Source organism: Cotesia typhae, unplaced genomic scaffold (assembly GCF_013202065.1).
Source record: "Cotesia typhae breed Kobodo isofemale line unplaced genomic scaffold, CoteBio_Ctyphae contig_123, whole genome shotgun sequence".
NCBI classification, from domain to species: domain Eukaryota; kingdom Metazoa; phylum Arthropoda; class Insecta; order Hymenoptera; family Braconidae; genus Cotesia; species Cotesia typhae.
Window position 1 is genome coordinate 1,471,491 of NW_027423715.1, and position 19,677 is coordinate 1,491,167.

At 32.2% G+C, this 19,677-nt stretch overlaps 6 protein-coding genes across 6 annotated transcripts; 4 read left to right on the top strand and 2 right to left on the bottom strand.

The window, feature by feature from the left end:
* Positions 1-69: 69 nt before the first annotated feature.
* Nup44a (nuclear pore complex protein Nup44A) lies at positions 70-3,323 on the bottom strand. The gene is made up of 5 exons (XM_074256096.1): positions 3,047-3,323; positions 2,817-2,973; positions 1,552-1,813; positions 1,227-1,460; positions 70-592 (listed from the first exon to the last, which is right to left on the bottom strand). The coding sequence occupies exons 1-5, from the start codon at positions 3,155-3,157 to the stop codon at positions 256-258; spliced, it is 1,101 nt and encodes a 366-aa protein (XP_074112197.1). The 5' UTR covers positions 3,158-3,323; the 3' UTR covers positions 70-255.
* A 196-nt stretch (positions 3,324-3,519) lies between these two features.
* LOC141535885 (anillin-like) lies at positions 3,520-7,732 on the top strand. The gene is made up of 3 exons (XM_074256051.1): positions 3,520-3,676; positions 4,724-6,882; positions 7,301-7,732. The coding sequence occupies exons 1-3, from the start codon at positions 3,641-3,643 to the stop codon at positions 7,449-7,451; spliced, it is 2,346 nt and encodes a 781-aa protein (XP_074112152.1). The 5' UTR covers positions 3,520-3,640; the 3' UTR covers positions 7,452-7,732.
* A 122-nt stretch (positions 7,733-7,854) lies between these two features.
* On the top strand, positions 7,855-11,429 carry LOC141535875 (ribosome biogenesis protein BOP1 homolog). The gene is made up of 4 exons (XM_074256042.1): positions 7,855-8,057; positions 8,497-10,485; positions 10,774-10,873; positions 10,955-11,429. Exons 1-4 carry the CDS (start codon positions 7,971-7,973, stop codon positions 11,302-11,304), a joined length of 2,526 nt encoding a protein of 841 aa, XP_074112143.1. The 5' UTR covers positions 7,855-7,970; the 3' UTR covers positions 11,305-11,429.
* On the bottom strand, positions 11,305-13,633 carry LOC141535919 (tRNA (adenine(37)-N6)-methyltransferase). Its single transcript, XM_074256084.1, has 3 exons — positions 13,394-13,633; positions 13,013-13,321; positions 11,305-12,697 (listed from the first exon to the last, which is right to left on the bottom strand). The coding sequence occupies exons 1-3, from the start codon at positions 13,492-13,494 to the stop codon at positions 11,500-11,502; spliced, it is 1,608 nt and encodes a 535-aa protein (XP_074112185.1). The 5' UTR covers positions 13,495-13,633; the 3' UTR covers positions 11,305-11,499.
* A 407-nt stretch (positions 13,634-14,040) lies between these two features.
* Bdp1 (transcription factor TFIIIB component B'' homolog Bdp1) lies at positions 14,041-17,107 on the top strand. The gene is made up of 2 exons (XM_074256076.1): positions 14,041-15,139; positions 15,814-17,107. The coding sequence occupies exons 1-2, from the start codon at positions 14,181-14,183 to the stop codon at positions 16,970-16,972; spliced, it is 2,118 nt and encodes a 705-aa protein (XP_074112177.1). The 5' UTR covers positions 14,041-14,180; the 3' UTR covers positions 16,973-17,107.
* Positions 17,108-18,257: 1,150 nt separating this feature from the next.
* Positions 18,258-19,587, top strand: LOC141535950 (pleckstrin homology domain-containing family J member 1). The gene is made up of 2 exons (XM_074256134.1): positions 18,258-18,439; positions 18,978-19,587. The coding sequence occupies exons 1-2, from the start codon at positions 18,349-18,351 to the stop codon at positions 19,454-19,456; spliced, it is 570 nt and encodes a 189-aa protein (XP_074112235.1). The 5' UTR covers positions 18,258-18,348; the 3' UTR covers positions 19,457-19,587.
* Positions 19,588-19,677: the final 90 nt, after the last annotated feature.

Below are 19,677 nucleotides of genomic sequence, written 5' to 3' on the forward strand. Positions count from 1 at the left end.
CAGCAACAATTGTTGACGAGTAATAGGTCAATGGAAGTGGAAAAAAAAAATAAAAAAAAAAAAAAAAACTTAAGATTAAACAACAAAAAAAATATTTATTGTTATTACACCCTTATTTTAAATATCATTAATTTACAACTTCAACGTGTACAGCTCCAGTAAAACATTATTGATTTAATAATCTTTGAATTTTAATTCCAGCGAATGAAGAATCCAAATAAAAAATATATATAAAAAATAAACAGCTATAAAAAATCAGTGCCATGGAACCTGATTTGGATGGCTTATAGATCCCAATTTATAGTACCTTGTTGATAGCGGTAACTGTGTATTATTTGATTGTCCAGGCGGTGTTGCACTTTGGGATAGCTCGTTACCTAGCGAGGAAGTACCGTCGCCTTTTAATACAGCAACACACTTCCAGTTATTAATATAATTATCTTTCCACAGACGAACGCATCCGTCATCCCCAGAGCTCGCCAGAATAGTCCCCATTGTGTTCCAGCACACACGCCAAACGGTGCAGTAATGATCGTCAAATTGGGCGCCTGTCGTTATTTCGAACCGTGATAGACCATTTTGAGCGCTGTCGCTATCAATCAAAATAAGATTTATTATTTAACGTAATGGTAATTAATTATTACTGGTGAGCGATCAATATTATTGTACATTTATTAGTCATCACTCGCCTACTTTTAGCTTTTAACTGTTTTGTTAAAAATTCACACTGCTGCATCAATTTATTTTTTTAAATAATTTATTACTCGTTAAATGTTGAGTATTTTTTTTTTTATATAAAAATCTTTTAAATTAAAATTTTTATAATTATATAATTAAATAAAATACTAGCAAACTTGCAGTCACTATTTGACTGCCGTGACTTGTGAATTATAAATAAACAAAAATTTTGATTTATGACTTTTGTTAAATTGCACTATAATTTCTTAACGATTGGCCTTTTTAAAGATATAAGCTCATCTCGATGTTACACTCGTCAAGAGCTTTCATTTGAGTACCCACATGCATATTTGATATATTTTTCATATATACATATATATAAATATATAAAATATATGAAAAATTGATGTGGGTATTCAAATGAAAGGTCTCGATGAGTGTAACATCAGAATGAGCTTATATCTTCAAAAATGTCAATAGCTCACAAGATACAATGTCATTTCTTAATTATGTATCTATAATAATAATAATATAATTTATTAACTTACTGCATTGGTTTTAATGTCACAATTCTGACGTCTTTAGTAGCGATAGCCAGAGTATGATAATTCCTGCCGAGGTTTGAAGAAAAAGCAATGTCGTGAACTGGCTCTACCACGTTTGAAATAGTCTCTGTTCTCGTCCATCGTCGGCTATTGTCAGAGTACTCGTAAATAAATACTTTCCCACCGGCAGCTGCATTGGTGTCATCGCTACCGACAGCGATCATTGGCGGATGGAGTCTGAAATAGTTTAATGCTCGTTAATATTCCAAGACACAGATTATTGACTATCTTTCAATTATCATTTAATATTTATCGGGTGTGAAAATACCTGGACATTGATGGGTTCCATGAGATACAGCTGCAAGCGAGTTTGCAATTTACGTCGTGCTGCAGAGTCCACTGGCTGAGGTTCATCACATCCGGCGCTTCATAAATCCTGATCACACCGTCTGCGCTGCATGTTGCTAATAGTAATCCCAGCGTTTTAGGACCAAATTTAACGTCTGTTACTGAAGTTCGAGAGTCTACTAGATTTGTACGACGGATCCAGTGACGCATTCCGCGTTCATTTGGTCCAGAGCTTCTGCCAACTATTTAATGAACAAAATATTTATTAATATATAAATAAAATTTATTTTTAAATTGCGGCAAAAATTTTTGCCCTCTCAATAAATTGTATTTAAATTTTTTTTTTAATTCAATCAGGTCAATAAATTTCTACTTGAAGATAAATATATCTAAATTTTAGAGCGATATTTTTGTGACATTTGAGTTGTTAAATAATTGTGCCAATTATGATTTAGTTATTGATAACTAAATAAAAAAACTCGTGACTTTAAAAGAGCACGCTTTATTTATGGATACCCGTCCGATATCTTGTCATGTTATATCAATGCTTAATGAATTTCTTTAAATATTAAAGTCAATTTGCAGATGCTATCCGCTTTTATAAATATATAATCAGCGTTTGACATCCATCAGGAAATTGAAATATTCCGATCGTTCTAAAAGTGTTATAAAGTAATTATAAACTAAAATAGTTATTTATAATAATATTGAATAAATAAATAATTTCATTATATTTATCCAACCATGAGCTTTGTTGAAATTCAATTATATGGATGAAATTTGATTTTATTTATTATATTACATTATTCTTAAACTTGATTGAATAATATAAAAATTAGTTTACCGGAAATTCAATCATTTTTAGAATTTTTTTAGCAAATAAATGATGGCATAAAAAAAAAACTCACACAGAAATTTAAAAAAATAAAAAATGCAATTTTTTAAAAATAATTTCTAAAAAAATTGTATTTTTAAAAAAATGAAATTTTTTAAAAACAATTTGTAAAAAAATTGCAATTTTAAAAAAATGAAAAATGCAATTTTTTTTAAATAATTTGTAAAAAAAAATTGCATTTTTGTTTTTTAAAATTTCTACATGTCAATTTTTTTTTTGTCATAATTTCTTTGTTAAAAAAATTCTTAAAATTATTAAATATACGCTAAATTAATTTTTGATGACTTGAATGTGATGAATTGAATGTGATTTAAATAACTAGTATTAAAAATAAAAAAATAAATAAATACCAATTTCTTCCCAAACAGAAGCAGTACGATCAAAAGAACATGTAGCTAATACTTGTCCGAATTCCGGATGAGCCCAGGTAACTTTCCAAACAGAACCGCTGTGAGCTTTCCAAGATGAGCTCAAATTCCAGGCACCTTGCTCATTCTCGTCCCAGACCTGAATTGTTAGAAAAAAAAAATAAACAACAATACAGTGAACAATTATTTAAAAATTTACAACAATTACTAACCTTGACGAATTGATCACTAGAACACGTTGCCATCCGCTGTCCATAGTAATCGTAGGCAATATCATGAATTAAATCCTTGTGCTCTGCATACAAATTGTGAGCTTCGAACATTTTTACAGCTGATTAATTGTCAATTGTCAATTATCAAGTATTCATACAAAATTAATTTAGAGTTAAAGTTATTGTTATTGGTTTAGTGTTGCTCAAGTGTAAACAGACAGTAAATACAATAAATAAACTGGAGGTTATGTTGTCAGCGTCTGGCGGTATATATTTGTGTTGATTTATCTTCAGCTTCTTCAGTTACTCACAAGAGGGTTCAAGCACTTGTCTGAAATATGAAATATGCGAAATATGTTATGTAGCGGGAAGCGTAAAATAAATATAGTAAATATCGAATAGCTAATATAGGAAGTAAATTACCGAACTCTTCATGACCTGCAATTATCACTTACTCATAGGGCTTAAATAGTATTTGTCGTCTGCCATCTAAGTCTCCATTTTTCAGAGCTCCTGACTTGTAAGCACAAACATGTGGATTTTTGGTTAATTTTTTTTTTTTTTTTTTTTTTTTTTTTTAAATAATAACAAAACATGGATCTCAATGATAATAATTATTCTTTTACTGCTGTAAGTATTGTTTTTTGTTTTTATAAATATAATTATTATTTATGATAATAAAATATAATAATAAAGTTAGAAGACGTTTTTAATTTTTTAATTTATTTAAATTAGAACTAAAAAATATTTTTAAAAAATTACACTTGTAGTTTTTTAAGTTTTTTACAAATGAAATTTTTTTTTTTCTTATTTTTTTTTAATAAAAAAAATTCTAAAAATATTTAGATGTTAGTTAATTTAATTTTTCATTAATAAAATATGAAAATTAAATTAGCCGACATTTAAAAATTTTAAGAATTGTTTTTTTATTGAAAAAAATTAAAAAAAAAATTTCATCTGATAATTTTTTTAATTTTTCTAACAAATAAAATACGATAAAAAAAAAATTTTTTTTAAAACTCGCATTTATATATTTTTTTTTTTTTTTTTTTTTTTCATTTTCACATGTGGAATTTTTTACTAAATTTTTTTTATAACAATTTAAAAAATTGCAAAATGTATATTTTTTTCATTGCAATAATTAAAAAAAAATACATTTGATTATTATTATTTTTTTTTTTATTTATTTAATTGTGATAAAAAAAATGTCAGATTTATTTTTTCAACATTAAAAATTTTTTATTTTTTATCAAAAAAATTAAAAATTTTAATATTCACTCACAAATAAATAAATAAATAAATTTATTATAATTTAATATAAACAGAAAAAAATCATTTTATTTTATGACAAAAATATGTATATGTATAAATAGTTTAATTAAATTGCATCTACTTAAATAATTACGCTAATTAAGAGCTAATAAATTAAATTAAAAAAAAAATTCAATATTACATAATATTACTAGAGAAGAATAAATAATTTGATCAAACGTTTACATTCATCTACCTATATGTTTTAATTGAATTTATTTCAATCCAATTAAATTAAGCAAAATATTAAAAAAAAAAATTCATTTCTTAATACTGAATTGAAGTTAAATAAAGGATTTTTTTAATTAAACAAAAAATCGATAAAATTGTATATTTTAATTAACTAATCAATTAATTATTTTCCAGCGCATGATCCGACGGGCTCAGAATCAAAAATCTCGCAACACAACAATAAACGATAACACAAACGAGTATGTGAAGAGTAAATACAGCTACCATTGTCCAATCGACGACAAATCAGGCCAACGAGGAGCGAAAAATAATGGGAACTGTGTAGTACCCCGTGGGTGGGAAGCAGGAGGATCGACAGCTACAACTACCCCACATTTGGAATCCAATGTCAGGATAAAGACCCAAACGGAAGGAAACAACGACTCGACAATAACTTCGCTCTCGGCTAAAATCAATGAACTCGATGCTCAGATCGCAGATTTGGGAATTAAGGAAACTTTGCCAATTAGTATCCCGGCTGATCGTTCGGCTAAAATTTACCCCACGCTGATCGACATTAAATATCAGAGCCCTAGTTCTCATTCAAACTCTAATTCCAGCAACAAAAAATCACCAATTAACGTCGATAAGAACGCTAACATCGTCGAGGACAATTTTAAGACGCCAATAAAGCCTCCAAGACGTAAGCCAAACTTGGAGTCGACTCGCAAGGTGTCTCCTAAGTCAGGTCCGTCCAGCAAAACCGACTCGCCGGGTACTGAGTGTACAATTTCGACAATCCAGCTGGTTGACAGTCCGTTGTCCTGTCCGCCTCCTCGAGACGAAGATGAAGAAAACAAAGCTGACTTGGAAGTAGGAAATCCGATTCTTCCCGAAGAGGTTGAACACTTCCTGGAGAACGCTCTGGGAGACGAACTCTACAACAGCTCAATAACTTACGGCTTAGGAGTTGACAATTCTAACGTCAACGCCTCGGATTTGATGTCCCAAACTCCTTCAAAATCTTTTATCAGAAGAGTGAAGAGCTTCTTCACCCGGCAGCGCTCGACTGCCAAGAGCAATACTCAGTCGATGATCTCTCCCAAGGACTTCAGACCCGTGCACCATCCCGGAAGAAGTGCTAAGCTGTACAGGTCGTTGTCTGCGAGGGTTAAGAAGAAATTAAGAGGCAGTTTTATGAATGAAGAACCTGAGAACTCGGCGGTGCTGTCGCCGGACTACTTGCAACTCCCGAAGGACAGCATCAACAGCCAGAAGATCGATAAACTTTTACAGGAAGTGAAGATTCAAACTACTATTCTCAACCAGGCTAGCAAGGCGCTGGAGATGTGTCAGCTGAAGAAAGAGTTTAATGCGAGTCAGGAAGAAATCGAGTCCCAGCGCTTGTTACTCCTGGCTGATATTCGCAAGAGGCTCTTGCTCCAGGAGCTCAAGGGTCTCAGTGGAATTTCAGAGGACCTGCAGCTGCTTAACAAAACAGAGGATCCATCAGTCCGCTGCGGGACTGTTAGCATCAGAGACATTCAATTGACGCTTCGCGAGTGTCTTTACCGCGAATCAGAGCCCGGGGAGATCCAGGAGTGGTTTGTCATTGTAATTACCGAGGGAACTAACGTTTACGCGAGTTCTGCGGTTTGTTGTCCGGTGGAGAGCTTCATGATAAGCTTTCCTGAGTTCAGCTGTGTGATGAACGATCTGTCGCCGAGTTTAAAAATTTTACTGGATGTCTATGTACTCAAATTGACCACTGGGATCAGTTATCAGCACGAGTTGAAGTACCACATTGAGTATGACGAAAAAAACACTTCGTGTCCGTCCCCGACGAAGCTACTGAAGAGAGTCGAGCGACCTCTGTCACCTAAAACACGCCGTCCGGTCTTTTTGACCTCCTCTTTCACGGTTTGTGGTAATGTCGAGCTTTCTTTAAGAGACCTGACCATCAGCACACCCTGGCCGCTCGCTGGAGTCCCCAGAGACTCCATTCTCTTGGGGACTATTGATCTAAATATCAATTGCACTCTCAATTTTTCCCTCGACCACAAGGGCTTTGTTAACTATTTGGATGAATTTGATGGCTTGACTTACTGGACCCGCAGATGGTGTGTCATTCAAGGCAGCCATATACTATTTTGGAATTATCCAGAAGATCAGGAGGACAAACCGCCTGTGGTTACTATCGACCTGCATTGTTGCGCTTCTGATAAAATAAATCATGTCACTAGGTCAATGTGCGCGAGACCAAGAACTCTGTTGATTGAAACTCTCAGGCAAATTGACGCTAATGATAAAACAAGTCTCTTGATTGAATGCCATTCGGGATTTACTCTTGTCAAGTAATTTATTTTGTATTTTTTTTTTTTTTTTTTTTTATTTATTTAGGTAAATATTTACAAGTGGGCTCAAGCATTTTAATTTTCATTCTTTTTAAAGAAATTTATATTTGATTTTATTGATTTTTTTTAAATACATCAAAAAAATTAACAATTAAAAAAAAAATGAAGTTGATTATCACAATTTTAATAAATTTTCAAAAAAATTTTTTAATTTAAAAAAAAATTAAAAACATAAAAAAAAAAAATAAAATTTTTCATAACTTAATCTTGGGAATTTGGACAATAAATGAAGATATTAAATTATAAGAATTGCATCTAGGTTTGACCCCACTTGTAAATAATTACCCTTATTTTTAAATAATTTTATAAAATTCGTACTCAGAATTTAAATAATTATTTTTTTTTTTTTAAATTGCAGGCATTTATTATCTTATGAAACAACACGTGAACTTGTTGACGTTATGGATAAAATGAATTACTTATTAGGAATTCTTCGTAAATGGAAAGTTACAACGACAATCCGTCCTTCAAAGCCACCAGGTTCACCAGAAATGGTTTCTGAATTATAAAATTTGTATCTTATAACCCTCTAATTATTTAAAGATACTGAATTAAGTAGACCTAATTATTTTCTTAGATTTTTTAACTATTAAATTATAATGAAAAAAAAATTCCAAGGAAAGATGTTTTTTTTTTTCATAATAATTGATGTGTTGTAAAAATTTTTAAAATTGTCAGATGTCTGCAAATTTCAGTATCATAATTATTTATTACATTTATATATGCCAATTAATTGATTAAAATAATAATAATTTATATAATTATTATTATTATTTATATATTGATGTAAAAGTATTATTTTATATTTGACAAAAAATAAAAATAAATATTTAAATAATGGCGCGCTGGCCCCTAGCGGGGAAGTTTTGAACTATTTCCCTAACCCCAAAGGCATGTCCATGTGGGAAATTATAAAAACTAGACTAATCAAGTAAACACGTGTAGTGGATGTGGGTTGTTAATTTATATTTTTATTTTTAATATTACATGTTTTAATAAAATAATTATAATTGTAATTATAATTTAAAATGCCACCTACAGCAAAGAAAACTGTAAAAAGGAAATTAAAAGCTATTGAGGAAAATGTTGATGTACGGAGTGAAGAATCTGAAGAGGTTGGTTTTTTTAATTAAATTGTTTATTAGCAATGAAAATTAATTTAACACATATTTAATAATTTTTTTTTTTAACAAATAAATTATAGCAAAAAAAAATTAAAAGAAAAAATTGATATGTAGAAACTTGAAAAATTAAAAAATCATTTTTTGGAACAAATTTGTTTATTAAAAAAAAAATAAAAAAATAGATGATACTGAAGTTAGCAAACGTCTGAATATTTTTGATTTTTTTATTAATTATTATATAGTTTTTCAAGTTTTTTACAGGTGAAATTTTTTTTAAATTATTTAATTAAAATTTTTTCAATAAAAAATTCCTAAAAATTTTGAAATGTCGGCTAATTTCATTTTCATAAAAATGGTCAAGTGACTGCTAATTTTGATGTAATTTATTAGCACGTGGTTTAGAAATGAATAATTAATTAATTTTTTTCAGGATTCTGAAGGTGAAGATTTATTAAATGCTGAATTTAATGATACGGTTGATAGTTCTGATGAAGAAGTTGAAGAATCGGAGCCTGGGGATTTTGATGGCGAGGTAGATCAACTTGTTTTTGATTCGGATGAGAGCGATGCGCTTGAATTTGAAAGTGATGTTGATGATGAGGAAGAAGATGATGATGATGATGATGAGGAAGAAGAAGAAGTAAAAAATAAAAAAATTCTTATAAAATCTAAAAATGAAAGCAATAGTAATTTAAAAAAACAAATCGAAGTAAAAACTAAAAATACTTCAATAAAATCTAGCCCTGAAAAAAATAAATTAAAAAAACAAGAACTAAAAAATAAAAATATTCCAACAAATTCGAGCAACAAAAAAAATAAAGAAGAAATATTAAAAAATAAAAATGATAAAAATAAATCAACAGAAAAAGTAACTAAAAATAAATTAGAAACTGAAGAAATAAAATCAGTTGACATAAATAACAAACCATCATCAACTGAATTGACAGGCGAGTATGATGAGTACGATAGTTCTGATGAAGAAGATATCAGAAATACAGTTGGAAACATACCAATGCAGTGGTACAAAGAGCACGATCACATTGGCTACGACACAGAAGGAAAGAAGTTGATAAAACCTGAAACAGGAGATGAACTGGACAATTTCTTGAAGAGAGCCGACGACCCAGACTTCTGGAAGACTGTCAAAGACCCACAGACTGGCCAGGAGGTTGTGTTGACCGACGAAGACGTCGAGATTATCAGGAAGATAGCTAAAGGTCAATACCCGGATCCAAACTACAACGACTGGACTCCGTGGATCGACTGGTTTACTTCCAAAGTGGAGAAAATGCCACTGAGAGGCTTCCCCGAGCACAAGCGTTCGTTCTTGCCATCCAAGCTCGAAGCCAAGAAAGTTTCCAAGATAGTTCACGCATTGAAGATGGGCTGGATGAAGTCCTCGGCTGAGCTGGAGAAGGAGCGCAAGGAGAAGAGCAAGATGCCGGCGTTCTACATGCTCTGGGAGACTGACGACCAGGCTGAAGAAATGCGGAGGATTCACAAGCACATCCAGGCTCCAAAAAGACACCTTCCAGGGCACGCTGAGAGCTACAACCCGCCACCTGAGTACTTGTTCGACAAAAAGGAGCTCAAGGAGTGGAACAAGTTCAAAGACACCCCCTGGAAGAGAAAGCTGCATTTCATTCCTCAGAAATACAATTCCCTTCGGACAGTTCCAGCGTACCCCGATTTTATCAAAGAAAGATTCCAACGTTGTCTGGACCTTTACATGTGTCCGAGAGGCTATAAGATGAAGCTGAATATCGACCCAGAGCAGCTGGTTCCTCAGTTACCGAGCCCGCAAGACCTCCAGCCATTCCCCACGACCCTGTCGATGGTCTTCAAAGGTCACACTGACATTGTAAGGTCAATGACCGCGCAAAACAGAGGGCAGTACATAGCCTCCGGTGGCGATGACGGGAATCTCAAGATCTGGGAAGTCGCCACTGGGCGCTGTGTTAAAACTGTTCCTTGTGGTGCGACCATTCGCAGCGTTGCTTGGTGTCCCAACGAGGCGATCTCGCTCATAGCCGTGGCTGCTGGGCAAAAGGTCTTGCTGATCAACCCCGGAGTTGGCGACCATCTCGTTACCAGCAAGACCGACAAACTTATGGAAATTATTCCTCAGAGCGACGTTGTTGTTAATGAAAGGGTCCAGTCTGCTGTACAATGGGAACAGGCTGCTGGTGATAACTGGGATCAGGGGATTAGGGTCGTTTTGAATCACTTTAAAACTGTTAAACAAATTGTTTGGCATGCTAAAGGTGATTATTTCGCTACTGTGATGCCTGATGGTCAAAATAGGTCGGTTTTGATCCATCAAATGTCCAAAAGAAGATCTCAAATTCCTTTCAAGAGGTCCAAGGGACTTATTCAATGTGTCTTGTTCCATCCTATCAGGCCTTTCTTGTTTGTTGCTGTAAGTTTTTTATTTTAATTATAATTATTAATTTTTTTTTTTTTTTGATAAAAATTTACGAGTGGAGTCAATCATTTTAATTTTAATTTTTTTTTAACGAAATTTCTATTTGATTTTATTGATGTATTTTTTTTTTTTTTTTTAAAATACATAAAAAATGAATTTAAAAAAAAAAAAAAAAGCTGACTTATAAATTTTTTAGAAAATTGTGATATTCAAAATTTTTTTTTAATTGTTCGTTTTTTTTTTTTTTTACTCAAAAATAAAACACTGAATTTATTATTACAGACGCAAAGAAACATAAGAATTTACGACTTAGTTAAACAAGAAATCTTCAAAAAATTATTCTCAAACTCCCAATGGATCTCCAGCATGTCAATACATCCAGGTAATAATTTTTTAATGTTACATAAATATTATATAAATAAAGTATTTAAAAAGAATATTAATAAAAAAATTTATTCAACAGGCGGTGATAACATTATCGTGGGAACGTACGACCGTAAAGTCCTGTGGTTTGACTTGGACTTCAGCACGAAGCCCTACCAAACATTGCGACTCCACGGAACAGGAGTCCGAAGTGTCTCTTTCCACAAACGATACCCGCTGTTCGCATCTGGATCTGACGACTGCAAGTTAGTTGTCTGTCACGGAATGGTTTACAACGACCTTCTTCAAAACCCTTTGATAGTACCCTTGAAAAACCTATCAAACCACGAGAAACACGAAGACTTCGGAATTATAGACGTAATGTTCCATCCAATTCAACCTTGGGTCTTCTCTGCCGGTGCAGATAGTACAATAAAAATGTATTCATAATTTTTAATAATTATTATTATTATTTTTACTTATTATTGACCTAATAATTGCACATACAATTGAAATAAATAGTCTGTAATGAACTTAATAATTATAAACTATAAAAAATTAATTAAGCATTTAAAGTCAAGCGTATAAAATGAATTTTATAAAATGCCACTGAGATTTTTAAGTATAAAAAATATTAATAATTATTTAAGATATAGGCGAGTGGCCCAGACATTGCCATTCAGGCTCACCGCATTCGCATGTACGTCCAGCGTGTCGTACCTGAAAGACAGTAACGATATGTCTAGTATCGTCGAATCTACAACTAATATGTAAGTCGTTAATTAAAAATGTATAAAATTGATTAGCCCAACGCTGGCGTAAGTAAACAGACCGGGGATCTTCACGGAGTACATTGACGATAGCGCGTTTTTGCTCCTCAGCTTTGTCCTTGGCTATCTCGACTAGCTGTCTCACAGCGCGTTCATTAAAAACTACCGACAGCGAGGGTGATAGTGGTTGGGAGATCCAATCAGGAACTCGAACTTGAAATTGATTGTCTTGAGTTTGAGTGTCTGCGCTGGATCTCGTGGGAAAGCTTTGGAAAGTACCAGCCGCAGGAATGCTCTGAATATTTCCTACAGTGAGAGACGATCGCAGAGGCTGCGATTCAAATCCTTCTTCTCCATCAGGTGCCTCTCGAACACCCATCCTAACTGGAGAGTTGTCCAGGCGCGGGTTCAACCCCCGCCGGTTTATCAAATCCATATCAGTCACGCAAACGATGCTGGGTCCATCAGCGCCATCCAGTAGCCGGAAATTCCTCGCTCCTTCAGACTCTTGTAAGCCTTCTCGCGTCTGAGAATTTTCCAACCCTAGTCCAGAAGGTCCTGGCATAGGATTTTCACTCGCCTCTGCGTTGCTTGCGTTGTCAGTCAACGGGTCTAAGAATCTAGAGTATCTTTGTGGTAAGTTTACGTCATTACCTATACCCAGGAACTCCTCCGCTTGCAGTCTCATCGCCAACTCCTCGTCTCTCGACACATCTTGGCCCTCTTCGTCAGCTAGACATCCTTCGATGTCGCCGTTAAACGCAGAGTCGTAGAGACCCAACCTGTCGTCCAGATTTTCTCGCCTTATCTCCTGCTCCATATGCAGAGGATCATCGTACTGGGGAATGTAAGGCTTTATGTCCAACACTGGAGTCCCGTCTACGGTGTCTACGCCTTCAAATAAAATAGTATTCCCTTCGATACTTAATATTTTCACCAGACTTAGGCCGATTGGACATGGACGGTGTGGTGAACGCGTTGAAAAAACTCCTGTTCGAGCACCATTCAGTCGCGGTGGTGCTACTTTTGCTCGCACGTGTGTTGAATCGTTTCTATGGAAGTGAAACAAAATCCTGGGGAAAATAACGCATAGTAAATAATAAAAATTAATTTTTATTATTTAATGACACTGAAATCGAGAGACAGCTGATGATTTTTAGGCAGTAAATAATCTTTTAAATAATATTATTTTAAAATTGCACTTATAAATCTTTAATAATTTTACAAATGAAATTTTTTTTTATTATTTTGTAATTTAAAAAAAAAAAAAAAAAAATTCAAAAAATTTTTAAATGTCGGCTAACTTAATTTTCATAAAAAATTATCAAGTCTCTGACAATTTCAGTGTAATTTTATTCAAAATTATAATATTTAATTAATAAAATTACCACATGTGGGAAAAATCTTCAAGTCCATTGAGTGCATGTTCAGGATTAGTAAACACAGTATTAAACAAAGTTATTTTTCCCCTCGACTCTTTGCCAATTCCAGGTTGCCTTGGAGTCCCGCGCTTGCTAGGAAACCCAGTGTTAATAACACCAATAGGCTCTAAATTTAAGCTGTTGGACTGCGACGTTGAAGCTTCCACAGCCGGCTCAGCGACTTCAACAATTCCCGCAGATGCTTGCAGTCCAATAAGTCTCTTAATATTATCAACATCTTTCTCAAAAACGTACTTTAGACTTTTTATCTGCTGCCTATCAAAGACACCAAAAAAAATAAATAAATAAATAAATAATACACTGAATAAATTTTTAAATAATAATTACCTTAAATTATATATTTCCCGTCTTGCAGTATTGAGCTGGCCCATCAAATACTCGGGATCTACTTGGCTGATCTCATCGTCCATATTTACATAATTTTTCATTAATAAATATTATTTTACAACTTAAATTACCAGACAACAGTGTGTTGTTTATCATTTGATCTAGAGGTTATATAGATGTAATTAGCCCGATGGTCAGAGTTTCACTTGTAGCTGTCATTCCAATTTAACGTCTGTCTCCATTTTTTTTTTTTTCAATTCTCCAATCTCCAGCATCTTTTTACCCCCAGCTCCAATTTTCGTGACACCTCAAACTTTATTATCAATGTTGCCAATCAGAAATTAAGAATTCTAAGAATGACACTGAAGTTAACTGACATTAAACACATTTTTTATAATTTAATAATAATAATAGCAATGAAATTATTATAATAAATAAATAAATAAATAAATAATTAGCTGTAAAAATAAAAAAAAAAAAATTGTTAAAATTTTTAAAGCTTTTTTTTTATTGTCTGACTTATTCTAAAATTTTTTAAAATTGACAGCTGTTAGCTAACTTCAGTATTTAGGAATAATTATTTAGCGCCGCCTGGCGGGAGATTTAAAAATCAGCTGGACAAAGAGCGTGAGGCATTTTATTATTTCCATAGTTATAAAACATGATTGATGGTAAAACACGTGAAAGTCTGGATCAAAATAATGATAGTTGTAGTTTTTTATTATTAATAAAAAACAAACAACATAATTTTATACATTTATAGTAAAGTAATATAATAATTTAAATTATGTTTCGCTCACGTGTGATTGTGACAGCCAATATTCAGAGCCGGAGGCCCCGCAATGTGGTTAAAGATCCAGACACAAACGTCGAAAAAACGTTGGATAAAGAAGTAAACAAACAACCGGAGAATGTGAGTGATAAATTAATTAAATCCGAAGAAGCTATTCCCAATAATGATATTGATAAAAAAATACTTGGTGAAACTGACAAAGAGTCAGCCGACAAAAGTGATGCTGTCAATAATTTTGATAAAAAAATTAATTCTGTTAGTCCTGATATTCCTGTACCTGTTACTGAAGCTGTGTCGGATGCTACTGTTCCTGAATCAGCGGTTGAGTCTACCAACGGCCCTATTACCGATGGTCAGGTCACTACTGACGTTTCTGATGCAGAAGCCAACTCCAGTGAGCCGAAAAAAAATAATTTGTCAGTTTCTTCAACAGCGAAGACATTATTACCGCGGTCATGCTTCATGAGACCCGTGCCGAGGCTAGACGCTCGTCCTAGAGTAAGAAAAAACAGCGTTCAAGGAAGCGGGGCCAGTGCCAGTGAATCTGAAGATGACAGCCGGAGAGTCATTTCTGTGCCGATCAGCAATTCTAGCAGAACTGCACCAGAAAACTCGGACAATCATTGTAGTCTCAGTATTAGTTTTAGTGCTAACAGTACCGGTGTTAATAATAATAATAGTAGTAGTAATAATGTTCATTTTAATAACAATAACAACAGCAACACTGATAATGAATCGTCCACTGCTGGGACCAAGAGTAATGTCAAGCAGAAAAAAAAATTTGTTATTTCAGAGTCTACAAGGAAGCTGGCAGAAAAGAAAAGAAGTTTTCGGTTGGAGCACAAAGATGGAAAACCAGATCGCTCTAAATTGACTATGTATGATTTGATTCATTACAACCCCTCGACAAATCCGATGACACAGATTGAATCTTCTAAGAAGCCTGTTTTTAGGTAATTTATTTATTTATTTTTTTTTTTTAATGAATTTATTGTTTTATAATGATACTGAAATTAATTCAAATTTACTTGGCAGATATTTAATGATTTTTGTAGCAAATAAATTATGGCAAAAAAAATTAAAAATGCAATTTTTAAAAAATAATTTTTTTGTTAAATAAAATGAAAAAATTGTAAAACGACTGCTAACTTTAATGTCATCTGAAATTAAATAATGCTGAAGTATGAAAATTAAGTTAGCCGACATCTAAAAGTTTTTAGAATTTTTTTTATTAAAAAAAAATTTTTTTTAAATTTAATTTGTAAAAAACTTGAAAAACTACAAGTGTAATTTTTTAAAAATATAATTTATTTCTAATTTAATAATTAATAAAAAAATAAAGTCAAAAAATTAACAGTATTATGGCTGAAGTTAGCAGCTGACAACTGTAAATTTTTTTTTTATTGTTTAATAAATCAATTATAATAAAAAAATGCTTTAAAAATTTTCACATGTGAAATTTTTTAATTAAATTTTTTCACAATAATTTATTTATTGTAAAAATCTAAAAATTAATAAATGTCTAATTACAAAAATAATAAAAAATAATCAGATGTCTGCTGATTTCAATATCATGTTTTACATTGTTGATAAAATGATTGGTAAATAATTTGTTTGGATGTTTTAGAACTGTACCAAGTGATGAAGAAATAATAAATGATGATGCAGATGATCCTGAGGATCCTGACGAAGGTGGTATGCCAGCACCCCAGGTAAAAATCGGGCCCGACGGAGAGTTGATTCTGGACGAGCAGAGTCTTGTTATCGAAAGAACATCAGTTATTAAACAGCGTGAAGCATTAGCTAGAACCGATGCTGTTATCGATGACAACATCTACGGCAGCGGATTCTACAAGCAGCGTGCGAGGATGAAAGAATGGCCCAAGTGGGAGACAATAAAATTTTACAAAGCGCTGAATGCTATTGGGACAGATTTTTCGCTGATGAAATCTCTGTTTCCCAAGCGTTCACGCAGTGACCTAAAACGCAAGTACAAAAAAGAGGAAAAGGCAAACGGAAGATTGGTGTCGAAGGCTCTCAAGTCTGGCGTAAACTTTGACTTTGATTTGCTGAAAGAAGAGCTGGAGACTTTTGAGCAGATGGAATCTAACAAAAAGCGCGTGGAGAAAAACGCGCCAGCCAAAGAGAAGAAAGCAAAGCGTAGAATAGCTGTTACCAGTTTAGGTCTCGCTGCATTGGACCACGAAGATGAAAAACTTAAGCAAGACCCGAACCAGAATAAAAAGAAAAAAAGATCCGCTGCTAAACTTCCGAAGCCAGAGCTACCAAGCAAGAAAAAGAAGAAATTAAAACGCCCGAGTTCGGTTTCTGCTCACTCAGACGAAGATTCTGCAGACGCTGGCAGTGAAAGCGACACTGAAATCTACAGACCACGTCCTACTCGCTCTGGACGAGTTCCAAGACCTAAAAAACTCCGGATCAACTCCAAGCACATCCTGGATAATATTCTAGGTGAGAAAACTCCTACTACAGAAGAACCTGACACGCCTGGCGCTGATTCAGCTCCTGGATCTAAAATTTTGTCGCTTGTACGCGATGAAAACTCCAGCACCGACATCACCAATGTGGAACCCGGGTCTCTTGTTATTGTTTCCAAGGAATCACCTGACGAGCCTGGGAAAACAGAAGTTCAGGTCTACATGGTTAAATCTACAGACGACGCTCAAAATAATTCTCCCTCAAGGCCTGATCTTGATACCGAAATGATTTCGGTTGTTACTAAAAATCTTATCGCTTCTCACCGAGATGATTTAGATATCGACTGAACAATAGCTCTAAGTTTGTATCCATACAATTTTAATATTGATATGAAATTTTATTTTATATAAAATTAGATTAGATTAAGTTTTTATTTTATAATTATTTTAAGAATAAATAATTTATCATTTTTTTCCTATTAATTATTGATGAAATTGCCGCGTTTATTGTCCATATTGATAACTGTAACAAAAAATTCATTAATTAGGAAATAATTAATTATGGTAATTGTTTTATAAGTAATTGTTATGAATGATATTAAATTTAGCTGTCACTTTACAATTTTTTTTTTTATTTTCTTTAATAAATAAATTATGGTAAAAAAAAAAAATTTATTTAAAAAATGGACTTGTAAAAATTTTAATAAATTAAAAATGCAACTTTTTAAAAATAATTTTTTTTTTGTTAAAGAAAATTTAAAAATTGTCAAATGACAACTAAATTAAATGTCATGTAATTGTTTAATGTTAAATAAAAAAAACTACCTCGATCCATGAAACGATCAGATATGCGTGATCCATAAATCCACCAAGCTCCGTAGATCATAATAATAATACAAACAAATGTACATGTAAATAGTTTGAGCAATAACAATTGAAAATTATCAAACGTAAGATAGTTTATAAATAATTTAAAATAATCTAATGCACTCATATAAGAAATTTCTTTGGTTTTCACAATATTTATCAACTCCGAAGAGAATCCAAATGTGTTTAGTGTCAGTGTCATTAGAGATGCTGACAGTTTTTTCACTATTTCAGTAAATGTGTCGATATAAAGTTCTGTACTTTCTAAAATAGTATTCATTGTTTATTTTTTTGTTCATTTATTTTGGTAAGATTTTTAAAATATTATTTCGTTTGAGAAAACGTGAAAGTAAAAGTAAACAACACTTAAGTCGTAGATCGTGGCACTGTTATGTAAACATTGGCGGATAACTTCAGAGTTTAGAATTTATTATTATTATTATTTTAAGACACTGAAGTTAACTGACATTAGAAATTTTTTTAGAATTTTATGACAACTAAATTTAGACAAAAAAAATTATTTAAAAAATTAACTTGTAAAAATTTTAATAAATTAAAAATGCAATTTTTTTAAAATAATTTTTTAGAACAAATTTTTTTGTTAAAGAAAATTAAAAAATTGTCAAATGACAGCTAAATTAAATGTCATATATTTTTTTTTTTATTAAAATGTAAAAAATTGACAGCTGTCAACTAACTTTATTAGTATCATTATATATAATTTTCAGTGACTCACCTGGTAAAAGGACTTATGTTCCAATTTCAAGCGCTGCTAACTTCCGAGCGATGTCATCGGTAGGATGTGTCAATAATCAAATGTATAAAGTTATTTTAATAATTAAGTGGCGTAAAAAATCATGAAATACAATGAAAAAGAATTAATTGAAATAAGCCGAGGTATCGGCGAACTGGAAGGACGTTTAAATCACAAGCGTGCTCACAAATCAGGTTTGTTGTTTATCTATTTTTTTTTTTTTTTTTTTTTAACTACTCTTTGTTTATTATTAACATTAAATTAATGCTAAAAGTCATTTTTTATAAATTACACTGTATCGAGAGATTTCTTTTTAATTTTCTTCATACGTCACAATTATAAATACTCTGAATAAAATAATAGAATTAGTCATAACCAACAATACAATTGACATTTGTTTCAGTATTATGACATTAAAGTTCTTAGTCACTTGATTATTTTTTAGATTTTTTTTAACAAATAAATTTGTTCAAAAAATTTCATTTTTTAATTTTTAAAATTTCTACAAGTCAATTTAAAAAAAAATTTTTTTTGCCATAATTTATTTGTTAAAAAAATTCTTAAAATTTATAACACTGAAGTTAGCCGTCAGCTGTTAATTTAAAGAAATTTTTAAATAAATTAATTACAATAAAAAAATGCTTCTAAAAATTTTTATTAATTTTCACATTTGAAATTTTTTATTTAATTTTTTTTATAATAATTTAATTGCTAATTTAATTTTAATTTCAGCATTTAAAGAGCGATGGTTTAAACTAAAAAGCAACTTGTTGTTTTACTTCAACATCACTGATCTCGGACAAATCGACGAAAAACAACCTGCTGGAATACTAATCCTGGAGAACTACAATGTAAACACGGATTCAGTATCAGAAGGGCCTTTTGCCTTCAGTATCGTGTTCAGAGACGAGTTGGACAAACGTCACATCCTGACTGGCAGATCTGAAGACCAGGTAAATCAGTGGGTGTTCGCCCTGAAGCAGGCCAGCTACGAATACTGGAGATCGCAGCTGATAATGCTCCAGGAAAAACTCTGCCAGAAGACTGGTAAAGATCCACTGCTTATCTTTCCGCGAAACCGTGGTGTAATCAGAGATGAAGCCTGGAACTCAACGACCACTTTTAGATCTCACATTCGGTCGTTAACCGGGTCCACGTCGTCAATAACTTCAGCTATTAATAAAGAAACAAACCTCATCGAATTACTGTAGCTATATTTTGTACAAATACGGTATTTTATTTCTGATAATAATAATTAAGGTAAAATTAATTAATAACCGGATCATTGACAACCAAATATATTTATTGAAGAATTTAATAAACATTTTCTCTGTTTAAACTATTTAATTGTGCTTACTGAATATATATAAATATTGGGTTGATGAAATGTAAAATTAAAAACTATTTTCGTGATAATAAATCAGTTAATTAT

Bases quoted from the DNA above. Each gene is read 5' to 3' on its own strand.
- Nup44a (XM_074256096.1), bottom strand. From the start codon at position 3,157: ATGTTCGAAGCTCACAATTTGTATGCAGAGCACAAGGATTTAATTCAT. The intron at 1,814-2,816 runs GTATTTATTTAT...TTCATTAAATAG, and splicing joins TTCTGTTTGGGAAGAAATTG to TTGGCAGAAGCTCTGGACCA. The intron at 1,461-1,551 runs GTATTTTCACAC...AAACTATTTCAG, and splicing joins TGGAACCCATCAATGTCCAG to ACTCCATCCGCCAATGATCG.
- LOC141535885 (XM_074256051.1), top strand. From the start codon at position 3,641: ATGGATCTCAATGATAATAATTATTCTTTTACTGCT. The intron at 3,677-4,723 runs GTAAGTATTGTT...ATTATTTTCCAG, and splicing joins ATAATTATTCTTTTACTGCT to CGCATGATCCGACGGGCTCA. The intron at 6,883-7,300 runs GTAATTTATTTT...TTTAAATTGCAG, and splicing joins TCGGGATTTACTCTTGTCAA to GCATTTATTATCTTATGAAA.
- LOC141535875 (XM_074256042.1), top strand. From the start codon at position 7,971: ATGCCACCTACAGCAAAGAAAACTGTAAAAAGGAAATTAAAAGCTATT. The intron at 8,058-8,496 runs GTTGGTTTTTTT...AATTTTTTTCAG, and splicing joins GGAGTGAAGAATCTGAAGAG to GATTCTGAAGGTGAAGATTT. The intron at 10,874-10,954 runs GTAATAATTTTT...TTTATTCAACAG, and splicing joins CAGCATGTCAATACATCCAG to GCGGTGATAACATTATCGTG.
- LOC141535919 (XM_074256084.1), bottom strand. From the start codon at position 13,494: ATGAAAAATTATGTAAATATGGACGATGAGATCAGCCAAGTAGATCCC. The intron at 13,322-13,393 runs GTAATTATTATT...TGTCTTTGATAG, and splicing joins CGGGAAATATATAATTTAAG to GCAGCAGATAAAAAGTCTAA. The intron at 12,698-13,012 runs GTAATTTTATTA...TATTTTCCCCAG, and splicing joins GAAGATTTTTCCCACATGTG to GATTTTGTTTCACTTCCATA.
- Bdp1 (XM_074256076.1), top strand. From the start codon at position 14,181: ATGTTTCGCTCACGTGTGATTGTGACAGCCAATATTCAGAGCCGGAGG. The intron at 15,140-15,813 runs GTAATTTATTTA...TGGATGTTTTAG, and splicing joins TCTAAGAAGCCTGTTTTTAG to AACTGTACCAAGTGATGAAG.
- LOC141535950 (XM_074256134.1), top strand. From the start codon at position 18,349: ATGAAATACAATGAAAAAGAATTAATTGAAATAAGCCGAGGTATCGGC. The intron at 18,440-18,977 runs GTTTGTTGTTTA...TTTTAATTTCAG, and splicing joins CAAGCGTGCTCACAAATCAG to CATTTAAAGAGCGATGGTTT.